Below are 21,850 nucleotides of genomic sequence, written 5' to 3'. Positions count from 1 at the left end.
GAAGGTGACTCGAGTCAGGCCAATATATTGTTGTCAAGTTGTCTAAGTAAGATCGATTCAAATTAATTGCATTTTGCTAGCGGTTTGAAATACAGATTGAGTCGCCATTTCTTCCAAATCGAGGAACGAATATAGTGGTGAAATACACAAACATACACGCAAATGAGCATTGTATTACTCACGCATACGCACTACTGCTAAACTACGTAAGAGCTATATATCATCAGTCTACAATTGTCAGCGAAACCAGCGGGTATAGAATACGAAACCTCAGGGAGTTAAAACAAATTGATATCAAGCAATACATTACCGACCCACAAATCCGTTACGTTGCTATTAGATTACTTTACTGCTGGTTTACGACAGTATCACATGTTGTGACGTAAAGCTCTGATCTTTTCGTTTACTGTCAATTTATTTGTGAGAAATAAATGGAGGCTCACTAAATAGCACAATCACTGAATGACAGATTGCCCTAGTCGCACGCAATGTAATATCGCGAACAATCCTATCATATAGGCCTACAAGATACAGCGTGTAGTCGAAACAGATTTATTGACAACTTGATATTGGCTCGTAAATCTTGCTCAGAGTCACGAGTCAATCCACATTTCTGAAACGCCGAGTCAATTCAAGTAGAGTCATTTCTACTAGGTGACTAGAGTGAAATCAAGTCATGCCAAAAAGTTCACTAAAGTACAGAACCTCCGCTGTATAACATGGCACAAATTGGCACATGCACATCGCTCTGAATTGCAATCATCAAGCTCGCACGAAACTGCGTGATATTATAAATGAGTGGTTCCCAGCGTGGGCGATATCGCCCCCAGTGGGCGATTAAGAAATTAGGGGGCGACAATGCTAGGACGTTCGCTGAGATATATTTAATTAACATGGTCAAAAATTGCACGTGAAGGCGGCTTATTCTGATTATGGTGCAAAAAAAGGACAACTCAACGGAAATTATACGCGGAAATCGGTTTTCCGAGAACCTACCACCTCGGGAAATGGCATTTTTAAGTAAATTCAGCAGCGGTCAGAGTTAACGGAATAAATTTCCCGTTGTTATGTCCTCTTTTTCTGACCCACAGATATGGGGGGCGAAAATTTGTTTTGAGATTGATAGGGGGGCGATGGGTCGAAAAAGGTTGGGAACCACTGTTATAAATATTTCATCATGAAAACATCATATCTACTCACCGTAATCCAGGAGTTACAAGGCAAATGACTGAAAATGGCATATTATTTTCCAAAAACTTCGTGGCGTGCGTACAAATCAGACAGATTGGAGAAAAAGCGTTGGCCACATTAATGACGGCCGTACTTTCATTACGTATTGCATTACTTACTTATAGATCGAGTATTATGCTGCAAGGGGGGGCAGACCTGCTTCATGCGGAAACGGCTTATCAAAAATCTAACCTAGCCACAACACAAAAATTCAAAGCTACGATTTATGACGTCACAAATTAAATGTAGGGTATCGAATGAAGTTTATTATTGTGTGGTGATACGCGGTTCGTCTCCACCAGGGCATATGAGTCTAAGCAGCGCGGAGCATTTCCTTTACAAGTGGTGATGAGAATTTAAGGAAGATTTCAGCTCGGTAATCACGAAGAAATTTTCTTAGTCAAACTCTGCAGTTATTGCTAGCCTAGACAAATGGAAGAGCCGTATTCACCACTGCTAGCCCGGAAATGATTGTGACCTGCGGTGGCGTAAGGTCAAGTTCATTGTTGAACACAAATATTTATAATTGATTGATGACCATTGACCGCAGGCATCCATGTTTGCGGGTGAAACATTTATGTGAACTCGATTCGAGAGTTCATGCAAATTTTTACCCATGTAGTGCCATCTCCCCCTAAATTTTAGAAGTCTTGCGTGAACCATATAAGGAAATAAACAACACAGAAACAATGCCCATATTGTTAATATGTGATAAAGTGCATCAATTTATAATCTGGTTAAACCTATCTAGCAATATGGCGAAACGTATGTGCATTGTGCAATCAGTAAAGAGCCGCAATCAAAGGCTGAAAGAGCAGCATGCGGCTGTTTGAGGCAGTTCCGCAGTTTACCCACCCTCTGCTTTCGAATAATGTTTATTGCCTCTCAAAACCCATCCAGTCTGTGTTTTTGCAGACTGACATTTCGTAAACATCGTGAAAATGGGATCCCATATTGCAGCAATTCACGCCTGGCACGAAGAAAATCGCATTCAATAATATTTCAATTTGTCGTGAGCAGAATTCGTCAAATTTCTAGATATAGACACCAGGCGAGAGGCCAGATGCAATGTCACCGTAAAAGCTGTTGCATTATAATTTTGCAGCTATCGGACATTTTACGCGTCAGAACTATAGGTAGGATATTTCAAAATTCTATAAAGACTGATCTGATATCACTGCATTCGAGCAGTGTAGCCTGATCACGTAATTGCGCAAGTCGATTAAAATAAGCATTAAATTCACAGAACATATAAATAGCAACATATTTAATGTGTCATAGTAATAGAAATGTGTAAACGCCTAAAGACCCATCGTTGTTATACTGGTGGGGCGTACCACTGTTACTCGCCATCTTTAATTGGTGATAATCACCTGGATAAAGGGACCCAAGATGTAGCAAACTATACATCAAGGGGGAAGCTGATTGCCATTGGTTTCTCTCTTTCAATGTACATGCGGTGTCAAGCTCAAGGACGCGAATACTAACTGTACCGATATGCATTACGATCGACATCGACAACATTTGCAGGACAATGCGCGGTATCACAACGTACCAATGGAAATTGAATCATTGCTGTCTAGCCCTTATACCAGTCCAGTACACCAGTAATTGAATTTGTCATATTATCTGGTAGAGAAATATGACACTAGATATGCTATATTATAGAACATTTGATTTTAAAATGGCATGGTGCAAAAAAACATTTGCAGTTATACTAGGGTTACCATATTTTTGTAACACAAATTCCGGACGCTCTTTAGCGTCCACTAGCGGATTTCAAAATGAGGTATGAGCACATTGATGAATATGACGTCACACCAGCAAAGCTTTGTCTATCGACTAGAGGTGGTCACGATCCGGTTCAGGAGTATGTGGTTGTATGTTGTAATTTGTAATCAGGGCGAAGCCACATTTTTCTGCCCCCTCCCGTCCAAATAAACATTAATTTGGAGCCCAAAGTAGGGCAATCGATGCAGTTTCTGAGGGATTACTATATGGCGTGTTGGGATCAAGTCAAGTCAATCGATTTTCGAAGGTGACTCGAGTCAAGTCAAGTCACTCGATTTTTGGAGGTGACTTGAGTCAAGTCGAATCAAGTCAAGTCAAGTCACGAGTCAAGTCACAATTCAAGTCAAGCGGGCTTTTCGGAGTATGATGCAAGGTTACGTCATTGCATTTTGCTAACTTTCTGAAATACAGATCGAGAGGTCATTGATTCTGAACCGATGAACGAATATAGAGTTGAATATAGGCCTAGACACCCAAGAAGACGCAGTATAGCTCACATATACGTAGAACTGTTGAACTACGTAAGTAATTGCATAGCCTCAGTTTATAGTTATCAACCAAAAACAGAGAAGGGAAAAACAAATTGATGAGATGCAATACATAACCCATTTACATAATATAATGGTTGAGGAGTAGGTAAATTATATTCGAATTCAATTTCAATAAAACAAGAGGTTTGGTTAAGGTAAGAACAGAGAAGAAAAATAGATATTATCCTATTCTATTACTTTAGGCTACAACTTGTTTACGACAAGGTAAGCTGTAAGCTTCGATCACTTCGTTTTGTGAAAGAACATTGGAGGCTCAGTAAAACGCACGATCCTCGAATGATTGGTCGCTCTCACGAGTTACACCAGCGTTTCGCGAACAACCCGAACATATGCAAGATACGGTGATTTTTATCGACACCGATTACATGATGACTTGAAATTGACTCGTGAATTTTGCTCCGAGTCACGAGTCAATCCACTTTTCTGACACGCCAAGTCAAGTCAAGTCGAGTCATTTTAGCAAAGTGACTCGAGTCAAGTCAAGTCATTGGAAAAAGGTGACTCGAGTCTGACTCGAGTCAAGTCATGACTCGAGTCATCCCAACACTGCTATGCATCTGGTCGTTAATTGATTTGAATGAATTATGTCAATAATATTGGTTCTTCCATATATTACTATATAATTTGATCCTCTCTCCGCCCACATGATCAGAGTTTGCGGTAGAGCTGGTGGAGGATGATATGACTTCGAAAATGCAAGGAGCGTAATTGTACAATGTACATCGTTAGGTCATGTCCAAACGCCCTAAACCGACTTTATGAATATACCGTTATCCTGTGATTGCAATTACAATTAGACTTATTTCTGTAACTGAATGTTATTTTTATTTATTTATTTTTGATCGCAGCTTTTGCGAGGGTGGTAGTCACCATATTAAAACCAATATATGTGATACTAAATCGCGCGCAGCGCGATGAAAAATTTCATGTAGCATAATTCTGCCCGAAAATAATATTGTTTATGTTGATTTAGTAAAACATTATGAGCTTACTTCAAAATTCCGGACATTTAGGCATATTTTAGAAATTCAGTTTTAAAGGTGAAATTTCGGACATGTCCGGGAAATTCCGGACGTATGGCAACCCTAAGTTATACGCACCATTTTCAATTATACATACATACATACATAGATTATCGCTGCTGCCTACAGTGTGTAGGCTACATGTACATTGACCTTACACAACACTACAATACTACCTCTACTAGGGTTAACATATTTTGGGAATCTGAAAAGAGGACACTTTTCCAAAATATTCAGACTTACAATACCGGAGTAAAATCCTGAAAAATTGGTATATTTATTCCGAGTGTGTAGTTGGTTGACTAAAAAAGGTCAGACTCAACTCCAGAAATACACACATATTTCGCATAATTCTCCGTTGGTTGACTAAAAAATAAAAAAAGTCAACTTTCTGGCTCAACTCCCGATAGATCCGCCGTAACGTTACTGAGTACAATTTCCTACATCTCAGTTGAATTTTACCATACATTTAACCAGAATTTTGAAAAAAGAGGACAAATCCTATTAAAAGAGGACGTTTGGTAACTCTAACCGAGGGGCGGGCAACATACTATACTTGCTACCGATATTAACGCCATTCACAAGTTATACAGCAGCAGCCAACACCCCAATCGAACGGTATCGGTTTTTATGATGCAATAAACATATGAAATGAAGATTGTCTTCGTACGCCTGCTAGATTTTTTACATCAAACAACAATATCAATTTCAATGATTGGTTGAATAAACATCATTCGATGACTACATAAATGTAGTGTATTTCGCTCCTGATGCTGCGTGATTGCGGGTCAAGCTCACAGCAGAGAGTTTGTAAATATTCACAAACGGAAAGCTGGATATTTCGAGCAAAACCTTTGTAACAAAGCCAGTAAAATTTTTGAGATTGTCAAGGTGCATGCTCGGTTAGTGTTGATTTTTTTTATGCTGCCAGCGCCATATGCATAGAGTGGCCTGCAGTTAAAATGCAATTAATTTCAACCAAAGATGTTAGAATAAAGTGAAAATTGTAATATATGAAAAAGGTTCACGGTGCAGAACCTACCAAGGTTCGTTTGTGAACGTGAACTTTTAAATGTCTCAGGTTCACACACAGAACCCGAACGTGAACCTCACGTTCACACGATTCCTACTGGAAATCTTAATTATGGATTGCACCGTGTGTCAATTAATCAGAGAGAAGCAGACATGGCGGAGGCTGTATGACAATGGTGTTCTCAAATACAGATTGTTTTCGTCATTATCAGCGAGAAATGACTTTGAAATGACATTGCTGTCGTTGATATACATTCATGAAATACGATTTATTATTTGTATATGTGGATAAATGGGCGAATAATGTATCGATTCAGCAATCCGGCCCGCCAAGTAATTAATTTGTCTATATGCGGCCCGCAGACCGGAGAAGTTGCCCGCCCCTGCCCTATAACCTCTACCACTATTACGGATGTTCATTGTAGTCAATCAGGATTGCCTCGTCTATCACGTCAGAATTGCGTCTATTACAGAAATCATGCGGTTTAGTTCAGGAAAGGCAACAACAACTCGTTGTTAAGTCAATGCGAGGTATGCAACTGCTGCTAAAATCCTCTGACTCTCTGACACCTCCGTGTAGTTCTCTATTTAGTATCATGTCAATTGCTAATTCAATTTTATGCCAATGACATGTCTGACGGACGTCCAAGGTACAACTCTTGCACTTTCGTTCGGTCGAACGGCAATTTGACAAAGTATACTAGCATAATTATTACCAACATAATTATTACAATAGTCAATAGTATGTTAATTGAGTTTCAGGCAAAATTTCGGCAGGTGTCCGCAGAATTCATAATTTGTCTAAAGGGGGTCAGTGACAAAGAAGGTTGGGAACCACCGCTATGGATCAAGTAACAGACCGTCAGTCTTCTACTTGTATACCGGATTAGAAAATGATGACTTAAGACTAAATTACTTCTAATTGGTATCATCACTGGCTATTTTGACAATCTCTGCTATTAACCCAAGTACGGCGGCATAGATAACATCTACTATATTGCGAGGGTCGATAACCCTTTGTATATATCCAATACCCATATTGAGCGGTGTAACCATAGCACAAAAGAGACTTTTGTACCACTAAGAATATACGATCATTGCTGCAATTTCTTCCGCACTCAAATTGTCATTCTGGTCAAATATTCTGAACCCTTTATATTTTGATTTTGTGGAGCTAGATATTTCTAATACGCGTAGTAGGCCTATACTCGTCTCATAATGAACCAAGGCAGACATCGCAAGAGTAGTTCCCTCCATTACATAATGGATTGGGCCTATACTCGTCTCATAATGAACTAAGGCAGATATCGCAAAAGTAGTTCCCTCCATTACATAATGGATTGAACGATAGCATGGATGATCAATGATCATTGATCAATGACGCGCCCAAGCCATTTTAGATGTTGTTTAGTTCACTTTGAGAGATTCTGATGACTTCTTCCACCAATCCAGTCAAATGCTCCGCTTTCCACGTCCCCGGAATATGCTTCACCAATTCCAGGACTTGGTTAGATGCTGATATGGCATCATCGTATCGACCAAACTTCAGATGACATTCACTCAGCAATCCTGCCAAAATGTTCATATTGAATCGATAAAACAATCGACGGATGTCATGAGATGTTCGTCATATGCAATGAACAAGTTTAATACGAATATTGGAACACTAATCTTGCTCTAACTCTGAAGTTTAGTCTCAGTCAGGTAATGGGACACAAGAAAAGGCTTTTTAATTCGGCCTTAGCAAGAATTTCAGCAGTGGCGGCTCGTCCTATTGGGCAGCTGGGGCATTGCCCTAGTTAAAATATTTCTCTGTTATAACAATATTAACAACAATTCATTCATTCTAGACTAGGGTTGCCATACGTCCGGAAAGTTACTGTCCAAACCTGCGTCCGGAACGAATTTCCAAAATTTGCCTAAATGTCCGGAATATTGACGGTTTGGCGTAGGCTTATAATTTTGTCGTAAATCATCATATTAACATTGATTTTGGGGATATTTTACTTCGCGCTGCGCGCGATTTCCTGTCACATTTATTGATTTTAATATGGAGACTGCCACCCTCGCAAAAACTGCAATGAAATATATTTACAAATAACATTCATTTATTGAAGTAAGTCTAATTGTAATCGAAATTACAGGAGAACGGTATATTCCTAGACATGGTTAAGGCCATTAAAATGCCTTATTCAAAGATAGGATTCCGAACGTGGGGGTCGTTTGCCTTTATTCTGGGGTATGCGAAGATGTTCAGCGTAATCAACTTCCAAAATAACCCGTGAGTAAGTCTAGGCAAAGGTGCTGCTTTCTTTTGGTAATCAGCTAGTCAAATAATGATCTGGGCCACGGAACATTTTCTAATTGGAGATGAAGTCGCGACCATAAAAGCTTGGAAACCACTGGATGTGGGGTGTTTATAAAGCTCTGTGGTGCGCACCGGCATAACGCTGATAAACAATCTTTTCGGGGTGACATGAACATGACTTAACGATGTACAATTACACTACCTGTATTGCCGAACTCATCATCCTCCACCAGCTATACCGCTAACTCTGATTATGTGGACGGAGAGAGGATCAAACTATATATTAATACATGGAAGAACCAATATTATTGACAGAATTCATTCAAAAAATTTAACGACCAGATACATATAGAAAGTCACCAGAAGTTGCATCGATTAACCTATAGTGGGCCCAAAATCATTGTTTATTAAGGCGGGAAGGGGCTTAAAAATGTGGTTTCGGTCCCGGTTACACAGCACACAGCCACATACATACTCCTGGACCGGATCGTAACCATTTCAGGTATATGAGCAAAGCCCCGTTATTGTGACGTCATATTGACAGACAATGTGCTCATAACTCATTTTAAAATCCACTAGTGGGCTCTAAAAAGTGTCCAGAATTTGGTTCACAAAAATATGGAACCATATTCTAGACGCACAGCAATGTATATCGCGAAATTGAGGCGAATGTCATGGTATTTTCGGTGTTAATTTTGCTTGTAACTGTCGAGTCAGACGGGGCGTATATTTTCTTGTCCCAGTAACGCTCAAAACTGATATATGTTATCCTCATATACCGCTCGTACTAAATAAACCTACGATTTAGTTTCCTTCTCTGTCTTATCCGGCGACATTCGGCAACTTATGAATTGCCCGAGGTCAAGGGTCGGGAGCCATGTTCTCTCTAAGCTGCTCGCGTGCGCAATTGCGCTGTGCTGCTGTGCTGTGCCGTCTCTGCACACAGAAAGTCTAAGCTGCGCACAAAAGCCGAAGTAATGGCCTTTTTTTTCTTCTTTTAGTCGTTACGCACTGTTATCTGAGGGACCGCCCAGTGAGTTGGTGCGTGCGCGCAGATTCGTGAGGAATTAGGTGGAACAGGTCAGGAGCCTTTTTTGAACTCTTTCGCCATGCCACGAAGCAAATCAACTGTGACGTAACAATTGATGATTCGTGTCGGTAATCGGTATGGTAGCATGAAATCGCAGTTCACTATATGGGATTTGTCGCGTGCGCTACATTTTATATGTAAAACCAGAGGTGGTCAAAGTAGTCACTGTCGCTACTCAAGTAGAAGTAGAAGTAGACTAAAATCATAACTACTTAAAAAGTAGTGCGAGTAGGGAAAATCTACTCCAAGTATTTCAAAAAGTAGAAGTACTTCGTTACTGCCCACCTCTGTGTAAAACTGAACTGATATGATGTTATAACTCCCGAAGTTAATCAAGCCGGTTGCCGATATATGAACAGTCGATATGCGAGAAATGACAGCCGAACATGTGACACTTTAGCAACAGAGGTGTCGGGAATATTTTTCAATAATAATTTACTGAAAAAGTTACTGCAATATTGATGAACATTAGCATCTTCGAAGATGCTAATTAACTGCGAAATTTAAAAAATTTACTTTTCTAATAATTACCAGATCCATATCCTATAATCAACAGACCAGCCATATATTGGCCTCGTCTTTATATATTATCACCCGCCCCATAAATTTTCAGTTGATCCAATAGTACCCGCATTACATCTACCAAGTGCATATGGATGGCACAGTTGAATACAAATTGTTAGGTACAGTGTTGAAGGCAATTTCTTATCTTTATGTCGGAAACATGAGATTCTAGATAAGAATCAGCATGCTACAGGGTGATTGATACAACTAAATCTATTGGAGTTCGTGAAATGTTCCTTCGTGGTCACGATGAGAAAGAAGGTTATCTCAACAGGATGCACTTTGCGATTTAATTAATTACACGGCTTCAATGGATAGCATTTTGAGGGCGAGCATCTCGACACAGTAGAAAGGGTAATCACTGGCACTGTTCACGGCACATTGGTTGAAAAGCATTGCCCTAGAGTCGAGTTCGACGACCCTGTTTGCTCTGCTGGCCGGTTTTAAAATGCAAATTAGTTGGCGGACTGGTCTTCAAATCGCAAAAGTACAATATGTAAAATTTATTGCAGCTCATATACGCTGATGTCGTTATTTGATGTGAGCCGTGAGCTTGTTTTGACAAGACAAGAGAGTGTCATCCGGGAATAATAAAACTTAATGACACCCGCAATGAATCCTTCACGTCCAATTTTATCATCGATTTCGTCTTTGTCTCTGCCATTGCTGTAAATCCAAACTCACATTGTAGTAGGATGACGAGCACGAGAGCAGGGATTTTAATGCTTTTACCGCAAGATCAGCGAAGTCTGGCAGCACTGCCATTAAAAACTGTAGCACTTTAGTTGCGTTAAAATGAACTTTCATGCTACCATGGATTAGAAAAGAAGGGCTTTTCGATCCTGCAAAGGGAGGGGGAGTGTATTTTCGTATATAAAACCTGCCAGTAACACACATAGCAATCCGAGCTCCCTAACAAATTTCATTTCCCTTGCGCTAAAACCACCTGTACCATCATAATATTTTGCTGCTTTTCAAACAATGGGCATGGCCCTTCTCATAAAGCCATTGTATTTTATTGCCATTGTAGATCGGGTGGGTGTTTGATCGATAGACTTTAATCGTTAGACTTGCTCTTTATGTGCAGGTTCAATGGCTACCGCGCATAAACAAAATCGTATATCGTCAGGTTATATGACCAGGTCCATATGGCGTAATCGCAGGGGAAACATGTCGCGGATATCTGGAAAATGCTGAGGGGCCTATATGGCGACAGAACTGTGGCATTTATCGGCATTATGAAACACTGTATTTGCACCAATGCTTTCCAGTTGGTTTCCTAGTGTAAATGCATTTTAATACCGAACAATCGGAATATGATAAGTGATAACCTAATAAAATGCAAGTAGCCTAGGCTACATATGTTTGCCAAATGTTCTCAGAAACAGATTTCTTTCAAAACCGTAAGAATTAATTGTGGGAAGCAAATTTAATTTGGGACATATGAACTTCCGACTACCTATCTTGAATTACCCTTGAGCCACAAATCTCAATTGCGTGACTCGACTCCGACGATAGAACATTAGGTTGGATATCACATCATTGACTGGACAGTGGACACCAATAAAAATAGGCCTGTAATTAATGTAGTGTTACTTTGCTAAATGGACCAGTTATATCAGGGGTGTTGAACCTCTTTATTATTCACGACCGCATTTCAAATCGTCTTACAGCGGACAGCCGTCATGGCCCACCTGGTCACCAAAAACCCTTGTTAAATTAGCTAATTTTTACTGAACGTCATCACAAATGTACTATACGAACCGAAGTCGCAAGTATTTATGCTATATGAAAACCCATACTACGATCCGCTGTTTAGTTGCGCCGACCGGGAAATTTTTTCGAAATTCAACCGTCGGTAAAGCTGACACAAAATTGATGATGATTCATTTTCGGGACATTATTAATCACTTCGTTGCATGTTGTTATTTCTTGACCTCCCATCAGGATTGCAGTTATAGCCAAATATATATTGGAATTCTTCAAACGTACCAGAAAAGCCTTGGATTCCGAATTTTAGAGAGATTTTAATTCAATTTTCGAATTCAAATTGTATGTTGACGGCCGTCAACACACGCTTATTCAATTATGTGTACCGTACACGGCCGCACGATTTTCGTTCTACGACCGCAGGATGACCACCCCTTAGTTATACTGATGATGCAATCTTACGGCGAGTGTTGGAAACAGCTGCGTAGATATCGTATCGCGAACCAGGCGCACGAAGCCTCACTTTGATGGAATCTCTGTAGGATTGTACAGCTCCGTCATAATCCCCCAGATTTGAAAGACAGGTACCGTTATGGCGCAAGTACCACGATACATTAACATCTGCTACCTGTGAATTTGAAACAGAAGCACATTTGTTCTACGGGTGAATCAAAATATTATTACGGGTTAAAATCACAGTCGCCTAACACTTATATCAGTGGTTCTCAACCGGGAGTACGTGAAGCATTTTCAGGGGGTCCGCGAAACCTCTAAATTTGAAAAACGGTTGATAATTTAAGTCGTATTTCTTTAAGGTATGGAAATCATTAAGGCAGTTTCGCTGCATAAATGCTAAAACTTCAGGACTCACATCAACAGATGAAATATGAGAAGAAATATCCTACTGTGCAAACTCATTTTAATTGCCATTAGCCTATACTGATATAAACATATTGCTAAGGGATGTTTTGTTGGGGTTTGCGGAAAATAATAAGTTGGAGGAGGATGCTGGATCAGGCGGGATGATTTCGAAATGTTTGCAGAAATCCATTTTGTCCTGTGATGTGCATAACCGCTAAACCCAAATAACAAGATGGAAATGACTAGGCTGGACGTTATATGTTCATTAACAATCTTTCTCAATTTTGGTGTCATGTAAGTTGCGATTTTACCCAAAGGCGTCGTTGGAAGCGTTCCGCATTAATATTACATTCACCACCATTCGGCACTCTTTCATATCATATCGAAGGTGTGGATTTTTAGAACGCGACCACGTATTGCAAGAAAGAAAGCTGCAAAATTTGCTTTGAAGTAATAAAAGCTTACACAATTTCTACATATAGGATCATGATATATACAAGAAAGTAATTTTGTTGCCGTTTATCACAAGCCTACAGTTCATATCCTCACAAGGCAGATGACGGATAATTAGGGTTGCATTTTAAACAAAAATCAATTTAAAACAAATATGTTTAAAACATGGTTTTAGTGCTTTTTATCGTTTTTTTCAAAAGTCATGTCGTCACGAATATTCAGTTATGTCATAGTGGATTGACATTTACAATTAAAAATATTAGTGTAAATATCGCCCTTTTGACGAAATATCTGTACTATTGCTGTTAAACCGACTATTTTGAGGGGTCCAACCATCCTTTATCTATGTAGTCGGCTATATCGGGTGGTAATTGTCCGTAGGCTCATATAATATTTTTTTGGAAAGTATTTACACAATTATGGCATCATTATACAACTTTTAAAAAACATTTTTTTTAAAACGCCCTTTTAAAACACTGTTTAAAAATTGTTTTAAACAAAGTGTCTCAAAACACCGTTTGTTTTAAATGCAACCTGAACGATAATTGAGCTAAATTTGAACTAAAAGGCGTGGGAGTCCACGGGGGTCTGTGATGGTCCAAAAGGGGTCCGCGAAAACGGAAAGGTTCAGAACCACTGATATAGACACGTTATATACATATATACATAAATGCACTTCTCACGTACATTATATCCAATCATCGATCGTTTGAACTTGATTATTTCCTGGAAAATAGTCGCGGCCTCGTCAAATCTAGTAAGCATGAGCATTCGTGTGCATTGGGTCATCATGAAATGTAAAATGGAAGTCTCACCTCTCGAGATTCATCAGACACATGGCTATGCCATTTTCCACTTTTATTGTGTCATTATTTTTGGTTCCGGATGTAAAATACTGTTCAAATAATTTTGCCGCTTCTGTATACTTCCGTAAAGAGCTCTCGAAATCCTTCGTTCTTAGAAAGTAGAACGCCTCCGTATCTCGCAAATCTGCGATTCCTTTCAGAATGGCTTTATCGTCTGGACATGAAGAATGCAGAGACATCCATATACGCCCGGCTTCACCAATACAATTTTCGTATCCATGCCGTATTTTGGGAACTTCCGTGTAGCATTGTCCTGACATTGTTAATGCAGTGGCGATATTTTTCAGTGACTCATCTCCACGTTCCAATTTAGTTTCCAAGTCGATCAATTCTTTATACCATGGAAGGGAGTTTTCGAATTTCAATGCATGAAGGTTAGTCAAGCCAAGAGCCATCAGCAATTCACATTCCGCAATCTGGGATGGTTTAGTGCCCGGAGTTCTTAGTTGACTCAAAGCCTCTTCGTAGTACTGGCACGCTTTATCGTAATTTTGAAAACGTAAATCTATATCGCCGAACAATTTTAGATTGCCTCTCAACAGCAGGTGGTCGTCAAGACAGCATTTCACGGACTGTCCTGAAATAGCTGATGTACCATTATGACCCATCTTATCTTTCAATATATCAACTATATTGATAAGTGCGTTTCTCAACCCCAACGATATCTCGAAATAGTGCAAAGCATTGCGGTCGCCGACAGCGTCAAATATAGTAGATATTTTGGAAGTATCATCAATGAAATTTACAGCTCCTGCTAACGAGTCGTTTTGTCCTGATCGTTCTGAGTATAACTTCATACGAATCAGGTTGGAAGTAGCTATCGCGAAAAGTAGGTTGTGAGCTACTTTGTCCGACAAACATCCGCTTACTTTCAAATTCTGTATAATGTCCGAGGTATTGGGAATTCCGAAAATGCTGCATATCCTAGCAACAAATGGAATATGCACAGTAAATGGTCGATAGAATGACTTTTTAGCGTGTTGTGACCATCCCGTTGTGTTGAGAGTGGGAGTCAGGTCAAATTTTAATAAGTTTTCGCAGGTGTAATTAAAATCCTGCTGCATGTAAGACGCCGAGTCCCGTAACTTGCTAGCCAATTCCATCGATTTGTCACGAAAACGAATAAACAACTCTTGACACCCCGCGACGTGTCGTGATTCCAGCAACATGTTTGAAAGGTGATAACCTTCCTTCAGCGAATTGTTGACTGTAAGATATTCTAGCATTTCGTCACAGGGTAAGATAAGCTCGGTACCTTCTGGTTTTGCAGGAGTCGGTTTCCTTCCGAATGGATTCTTACTTGCATATGGCAAAAAACTATCGAACATTATTCCGCATGTAACGAACATGTCGTAAAACCAATTCTGTGTTTCGTCGGTCGAATAATGATCGTTCAGGCCGTCGATTCCAATTAAACTCACAGGCGTTTCGCCAAAATTGATCAATGTCAAATCGAACAGTGTCGCATACCAGCGGAAATATTCAAGTGCGTGATTTCGCGCAGTGATATCATTCCATTCAATGTTGTCTCCTAATATAATAGCATTCTCAAAGTCCGAATATAGAGTGACCTCCCGTCTGGCTAAGGATCCCATAGCAAAATGTGAAAATACGCACGGAGGTTCGCCTAGTAGTTGCACGCACTTGCTTGATATTTTCTGCATCAGTCCTGAATAAAATTGAGTGGTGTCTTCCATGATTCGACGGACGGTATCGATGGTCTCGCATTCAAACGATAGAAGATCATCACCGCTTTGCAAATTCGACTGCATATGGCTAATTGTCTTCAACTCAACCGCAATTTCCTTTCGCTTATGGTCTATATCATGTTTCATGCACTTTGAGAAAGAAAACAAATTGAAATTTTTGGGACGGCGTCCCGTCGCCGCACGTAATAAAGTATTTCCCAGAGATTCCACATCAGCAGCTATCGCGCCACCCATAGACTCGACGTCCGTACCGGCCAGCGCACCATTTAGCAGAGCGCACTGCGCAATGAACGACCATTTGTCGTCGCCAGTTCCATAGAATTTCGATAAGTCGTACAGAAGTTTACTGCAATCTGATCGTCGATCCCTACCGACACTGCTTTCTTCATATAGTTGACGCAGGCTACAAAGTACAGCATCCATTTCTGTGGATCAAACGCAGCCGTGCGGTGTCTATTTTTCTGCGGGCGTAAACCATAAAATAACACAGTGTCATGGAAACTGCAAAATGAAATTGTAACGGCCCAGCAAACACAAAACCGTAAAAGGATCATCCGGGATCATCTCGATTAGGTTCTGATTTTCTAAGTGTCGAGGGAATGTCTAAAATACGTAGTAGGATGGTCTTGTGGTTATATTCAATCAGAATAAATTCATACTCGGTGTTGTTCCATCTCATGCATTAGGCTTCGTTATATCCGGTAGTTAACCTAATAATGCAAATTTTCTATCTCTCGCGGGTACGACTAAAATACGTAGAAAGGATGACTTTGTCGGTACATTCAATCACGATGAATTCTATCCGGTTTTGTTCGATCTCATGCGGTAGCTTCGTTCTATCCATTAGAAAACAATGTTCTCCCTTCGTTTTATTGCGTGAGGATGTCACCGGTGTTGTATATTCGTGTTGTTGCTCTAAGGTCGAATAGCTTTGTTTTCCTCTGATATATATGATCTTCATTATATATATATTCGCTCTTTCGGTAATCTCGCATGTTCAACGAGTATGGTTAATAGTTTTATTCAGAGAATAACTAAATAAGTGATATGTTGTACGTTTAGGAATATGATTATCGATGCGTGACTTCTAGAATATTTCGGCGATTCAAATTTTACGTCATCGCGCCATACAAAGATTTGAAGCGCAACAGGTCGCAGCCAGGCATAGTTCGCTCTTTCTGTATGGTAAATGCCGTAAATATATAGGAATTGTGACTGACTGAGGTAGCGGGTTAAAGGTATATATGCAGTAGCATATAGCTTATGGGGTATATGGAGTATATGACGCCTAGAGCTGTTTGACTTTCTGCAAAACAGGTGTAGACAACTATAGAAAAGTTTCAGCTTTTCCAGGTTAGAATTAGAGCTAAACCGTTTTTCCGAATTAGATTACAATTATATTGCTGGCATTTCGCTCTAATTTAGTGAAATTAGACCACTATAATTCGCTTCAAACATCTGAATTACCGGTACCTATACCTACGGTATATCATGATATTTATGCTTGAATTTTCTAGGTATATAAGTCATATAGATACATTCCTGTAGAACACTGATTCATGATTTTATAAAAGTTTGTGCAAGAATGGAAATTTTCAACTTGATGTTGATTAATGGAGCAAAATTTGATATTTGAGTGCAATTATACCTCGAATCCAGTGACAAGATTATTAATCGTTGAAACCAAACGCAGCTTGATTATGTTGGCCAGAGAATTTGGCTAGCCAGACCATATTGATGGAATATGGTCACAGTAAGATAATATTTTGGGCTATTTTACATGAACTTTCCAACATTTGATTTGATATGTCCACTAAAACAGTTGTTATTCTGCTTTCGAATAAGACCTTAATTGCTGGTTTCAATGGTAACTGTGTTTGTCAAAGGCTGCAAAGGTAATTTCTTTTCCTTGTTAGATGTTTATTTGTTTGTTTGTGGTGTTCATGGTGGTGGTTCGACTACACTGGTCATTTTACACCAGGCCGGTTCTTATTATTATTATTCCGTATCTGCCCGATTACCAGTGAACTCGGCACTTGGTGAATTCGGCCGCAAAAACTCGGCACTTGGTGAATTCGGCCGTGGTAGATCTCGTAGCGGTACCGGTCACCATGATTGGTTACTGGAATGTTTGCCGGTGAACTTGGCACTTTGAGTGGTTGTCAATGTTGTACGGCGGTCAGGGCATGCGTAGATCACACAGTCACGGCGTGATTAGATCACAGATTGCGTAATTGCGGGAAATAACGCGACGCTCTTCACTTGGTGAACTCGGCCCTTGGAGGAATTGGCACTAGAACACCTTCGCATTAGAAATGCATTTAGTATGAATGAACAGTATCAAAAAGGAAATTTAAACGTGTCGTGGCTCGTGGTAGATCTCGTAATCTTGGGATCCTTCAACCGTGTTATCGAGACACCCTAATCCCAGAGTGGAATCGTCTCTCCAAAGGCAAAAAATAATTTATTTTGACGTGATCATGCGCAACATTTGTTGATGAGGAACACTGGCTTGTCGTGATCGATAAACGAAGAAGCGCCGCTTGATGTTCCACAGTTTTGATCTCACATACAACGCCAAGATCCATCTTCTCAAAACTTACACGACACAGGCCCGTGACTCACGCCATCGATTCCAAGCAGACCGCGCGTGGTCGGTATATGAGCGCTGTGTTATTTCCCGTGGCTACGCAATCCGTGATCTAATCACGCCGTGACTGCGCGATCTACGGATGCCCTGACCTCCTTACAAGATTGACGAATCACTTGATAATACTATTATTAGTTTGATAATTCATATTAATAGCTGTAAATACACTTCATTTCAAAATTTCCCGAGGGCCGAATTCACCAAGTGCCGAGTTTGTGCGGCCGAATTCACCAAGTGCCGGGTGCATCGGCAACCATCTGCCCACTTACAGCACGGCCCACTCCTAGGCTTTTTAAGACATGGCTATGCGAATCAGATGGCGAGGAGGAGCCTAGATAAACGGCCAACACTTGGGTAGGAATTATGGAGTCGACGTGTCACGCTCGAACCCGCAATTCATTGGTGTTTAGCTATAATGGAACGTACCACTACGTTTCCTCGCCATACCTTGTAAAATGAGACCGTAGCATTTGGCATTTCGTGTGGCAATTGACTTTTGTGTGGAAAATTGTGTTCGTTTTAGAACTTATCCGAAACTTTTATTCCGCCATAGATTGTATATGATAAAACAATATCGGAATTGATCCTAGAAGAATTCCAAAGCAACTCACCACAAAGGAGGATTTAAAGAAGTTTGATGGAAAATTGAATGAAAGCAAAAGCCTTTGCAAGAGATGTGGTATGTTGAATCTGTTTTGGTATTTTTAAATAGGCCTACTTTGTTGTGCCGATAGCAGACAGTATATATAAACGTAAGATGTGGAAGCTATCAAGGTGTTTTTAGAAATTTAGTCAGTCAAAGTGGACGATCGTATTGCTTGGATTATATTTAGGCTTATTTTAGCATCTTTGAGATGCAACTCTAAACGTGGACGGTCATGAACAGTAGGGCTCTTCAAAAATGACTTTTTTTTTAAATCGTACTGGCTACTTGATAAAATTGTTAGGTTACCTAATTTAAGCCTACAAACAAAATATGGTTCAAATCCAGCCAGTATCCGCTTTGCTACAAGAGAAGAAAGTTCCTATTTATTATATAAAAATGAATAATAAAAAATTTGAAGATTTTCTGTTAACCCTATGAAAGTGTTAGGCTGTCTATAGAAACGATGCTCACCAAATTTGGTTCAATTCCAACCAGTTGAAGCGGAGTTATTGCTGTCGAAAAATTTGGATTTTAATAAAATAGTACTTACGGTGAGCACAACTTTAATAAGTAAACAAAGAATCGGTCACCGTAAATACTATTTTATTCAAATCCAAATTTTTCGACGGCAATATCTCCGCTTCCACTGGTTGGAATTGAACCAAATTTGGTGAGCATCGTTTTTATAGACAGCCTAACACTTTCATGGGGTGAACAGAAAATTTTCAAATTTTATTACCTATTTATTTTTATATAATAAATAGAAACTTTCTTCTCCTGTAGCAAAGCGGTTACTGGCTGGAATTGAACCAAATTTTGTGTTTAGGCTTAAATTAGGTAACCTAACAATATTATCAAGTAGCCAGAACGATTTGAGAAAAAAAGTCATATTTTAAGAGCCCGAATGTCCATGTGAAAGAAACGTTTTAGGGTAGGCCTACTCATATGTCTCGCAGCGTTCTCTACATAATTGTCAATTGCGATACAAACTGTTTGCTTGTATTGGTAAAGCCATCCAACTTCGAATTGTAAAATGTTGGGAGTCTTGATATCAAATTTTTGAAAGGTGCACTTTGAGAAGATTTCGGAATCTGTCAAATTATACAAAAATTTAGCAAATTCTTTGACATATTTCATCTATTTGGGACTCGATCAACGTAAAAGAATTGGTAATCATTTTATACAATGTATTGTATTTGTAGTTGAAGTATAGTAATAATTCTTATGGTTACCGCACTTGTAACGATTCACGGCCATAACTGGAATAATTAGAATGATGTAACTTTCAAATTGTCATGCATTTTGCAACCACATTGTTCTCAATTTTCAAGGTGCTGACCATTCGAGGAAGAATCACCCACCGGGAATTCACGATCCGTAAACGCGGCCGACTGTTTCTCTCCTCAAGCGGAAGCGACAGAGAAGAGGAACGAAGAGAAAAAAGGAGCAGAAATAGCAAGAGTGTGACAAGTCGCGTCCGTTCGCTTTAATGCGTATTTCCATCCGCGAAGTAGTAGGGGGGAAAACTAATGGGCGTTTGGTTAGGGCTTATATAAGGTTGACTCCAGCGTTTATTTGCTTAATGTTGCTATGAAATAGGGGTGGTGTCATTTGGTATCAATATTGACTATTGAAAGACCATTTGTTAGTGGTCATGGATTTGTTCGGCCAGTATGCAGTAATTTCTGATGGTCACTTCCCGGGCTTCTGTTCTCTAACCCCTCATGATTGTTATTCTGCTTCTAGTAAGACTGTCGATTCTAATGTTTTATCGTATCATTTGTCGGAGGTTTCGCTCGCTTTATTTACAACGTTTTGCTCTCTGCTAGGTCAATTACTGGCTGAGTATCACTACAGCCTAAGAAACTGCACTAATTCTCATTTTAATATTTTGCTGGTTATCTTGCTGTCAATTCTAATAATTTATTAATGTCTATACCAGTGCCGCCACTCAAATGTTTTGTTCTCTGTACACAATATTGTTAGGTCTTCAGCTTTCCAGGCAGAGTATCATTCCACTTTCTAGACTTGAGTATATATCTCTCCAACTAGCTGCCAAATAACTGATTCATTTGGATTGTTGAATTGATCAATTTGGACAGAATGTGAAGAAATTTTAGTCAAGAATTCTTTTTGTGTTAGTGGCTGTTTTCAAAGAGTGCTGAAGTAGTCATCGTTGATCTTGATAATCAAGTAGAAGTGACGATTGAAGTCAGTTCTCTAGTCATATAATATTAAAAAATATAATAATAAAACTTGAAAACTTGAGTGGAAATAGTTCAGAATCGAATCCATTTTAGTAAGTATGGGCGAAAAAAATGTAGGAGTCATTCGTTAGTCGCTACCTCTGCCATTTTCGCAGTACGAATGTCTTAGCTATTAATCATCATTTTCATTTTATTTCTGCAGGGTGTTGAGAAAAAAGGCCGCATGCTGGTTATTTAACTGGCTCATCAGAAGATGAAACCTGATGATAAGGACTGTTTTCACTTTCTTTCTAAAGACATTCGTTCGTTTGTTCGTTTTATTTTTTACAACGGCATTATTGCCAATTCGTTTGAAATTAAATTATCACAAATGTGATTAATATGTAGTAAATAATGTGGTGTGTGTACGCAGCCGTGATCAGGTTAAGCCCATAGTGGTAGAAAACAGGTTATTATATCAGGATCTTCTTCTTCTAACGTAGGATCTACATTCTACTCACCATGTTTAAAGGCTGTAGCATCTGCATAATATTTACATTATTGAAGGACATGGAAAAGACGTTGAATTGAGTCGACACAAAATCCCCCTTTCTACGACCTGCCGAGATCTAATATCTACTATATCGGCTCGGCTTTTCTACATCTTTGGTCTGTACTGTGTTTGCTGGGGGGTACCTGTTTCAAACAGGTAATCACAAGGACGCAAATTAGTAGGTGAGCCACGGTTAAGGTACAATAAATCTAGGATTTTTGGTTACAAATGGACACGTCCCTATTAGTGAGAGTTTTATATAGAGGAAGGATCATTTTTCTCCATGGCTACCCCGCTGTGCACAAGTATACAAGAAAAGATAAATTTTCACGATTATATATACTGGCACTCACTGACTTATGTTGCAAATAAAAATGCATCAAAATTACTATCCGTATAATATGTACAAATAGATAGATATTACATCATCGTGGTTTTAGGGCTGGATTTAGTCGCTCATTCTGGGAAGGCGGTAATTGGGAGATCGCCGAAAAACCTAAATTCATTGCGATATCAATGTTGCATCATTCCCCCGACCTGAAACCCGGGTATACACGAAAACGGTAAAGACTGTTGATTGTTTTTTCACATTCATGCGTAAAAATATATACATTTAAGCAGGACTTCA

General features: G+C 39.5%; 1 protein-coding gene and 1 long non-coding RNA gene across 3 annotated transcripts; one reads left to right on the top strand and one right to left on the bottom strand.

Annotated features, from left to right (window-relative positions):
* Nucleotides 1-6,738: 6,738 nt before the first annotated feature.
* LOC145440225 (uncharacterized) lies at nt 6,739-15,704 on the bottom strand. Of its 2 annotated transcripts, XR_013915472.1 has the most exons (5): nt 13,428-15,704; nt 13,300-13,366; nt 11,761-11,926; nt 6,973-7,195; nt 6,739-6,900 (listed from the first exon to the last, which is right to left on the bottom strand). XR_013915472.1 is itself a non-coding variant. In XM_080317800.1 (4 exons), exons 1-4 carry the CDS (start codon nt 15,608-15,610, stop codon nt 7,023-7,025), a joined length of 2,589 nt encoding a protein of 862 aa, XP_080173926.1. In that variant the 5' UTR covers nt 15,611-15,704; the 3' UTR covers nt 6,905-7,022. The 2 variants fall into 2 exon arrangements, 1 of the variants encoding a protein (XP_080173926.1); XM_080317800.1 differs by lacking the exon at nt 6,739-6,900 and having other exon boundaries at nt 6,905-7,195.
* Nucleotides 15,705-18,223: 2,519 nt separating this feature from the next.
* On the top strand, nt 18,224-21,084 carry LOC145440249 (uncharacterized). The gene is made up of 3 exons (XR_013915476.1): nt 18,224-18,516; nt 19,815-20,018; nt 20,909-21,084. It is a non-coding gene; the product is annotated as an uncharacterized LOC145440249 (long non-coding RNA).
* The last annotated feature ends 766 nt before the right edge of the window (nt 21,085-21,850 follow it).

This window comes from Botryllus schlosseri, chromosome 6 (genome assembly GCF_051294905.1).
Source record: "Botryllus schlosseri isolate E-star chromosome 6, Bs_hap1, whole genome shotgun sequence".
Classification (NCBI taxonomy): domain Eukaryota; kingdom Metazoa; phylum Chordata; class Ascidiacea; order Stolidobranchia; family Styelidae; genus Botryllus; species Botryllus schlosseri.
This window is presented reverse-complemented; position numbering and strand designations above follow the sequence as displayed.

What these genes read in the sequence shown, in the direction of transcription:
- LOC145440225 (XM_080317800.1), bottom strand. Translation starts at nt 15,610, where the DNA reads ATGGATGCTGTACTTTGTAGCCTGCGTCAACTATATGAAGAAAGCAGT. An exon ending in GATCGATGATTGGATATAAT is followed by an intron (nt 11,927 to 13,299) that starts GTACGTGAGAAG and finishes TCAAATTCACAG; the next exon opens with GTAGCAGATGTTAATGTATC. An exon ending in AGCTGTTTCCAACACTCGCC is followed by an intron (nt 7,196 to 11,760) that starts GTAAGATTGCAT and finishes ACATTTTGGCAG; the next exon opens with GATTGCTGAGTGAATGTCAT.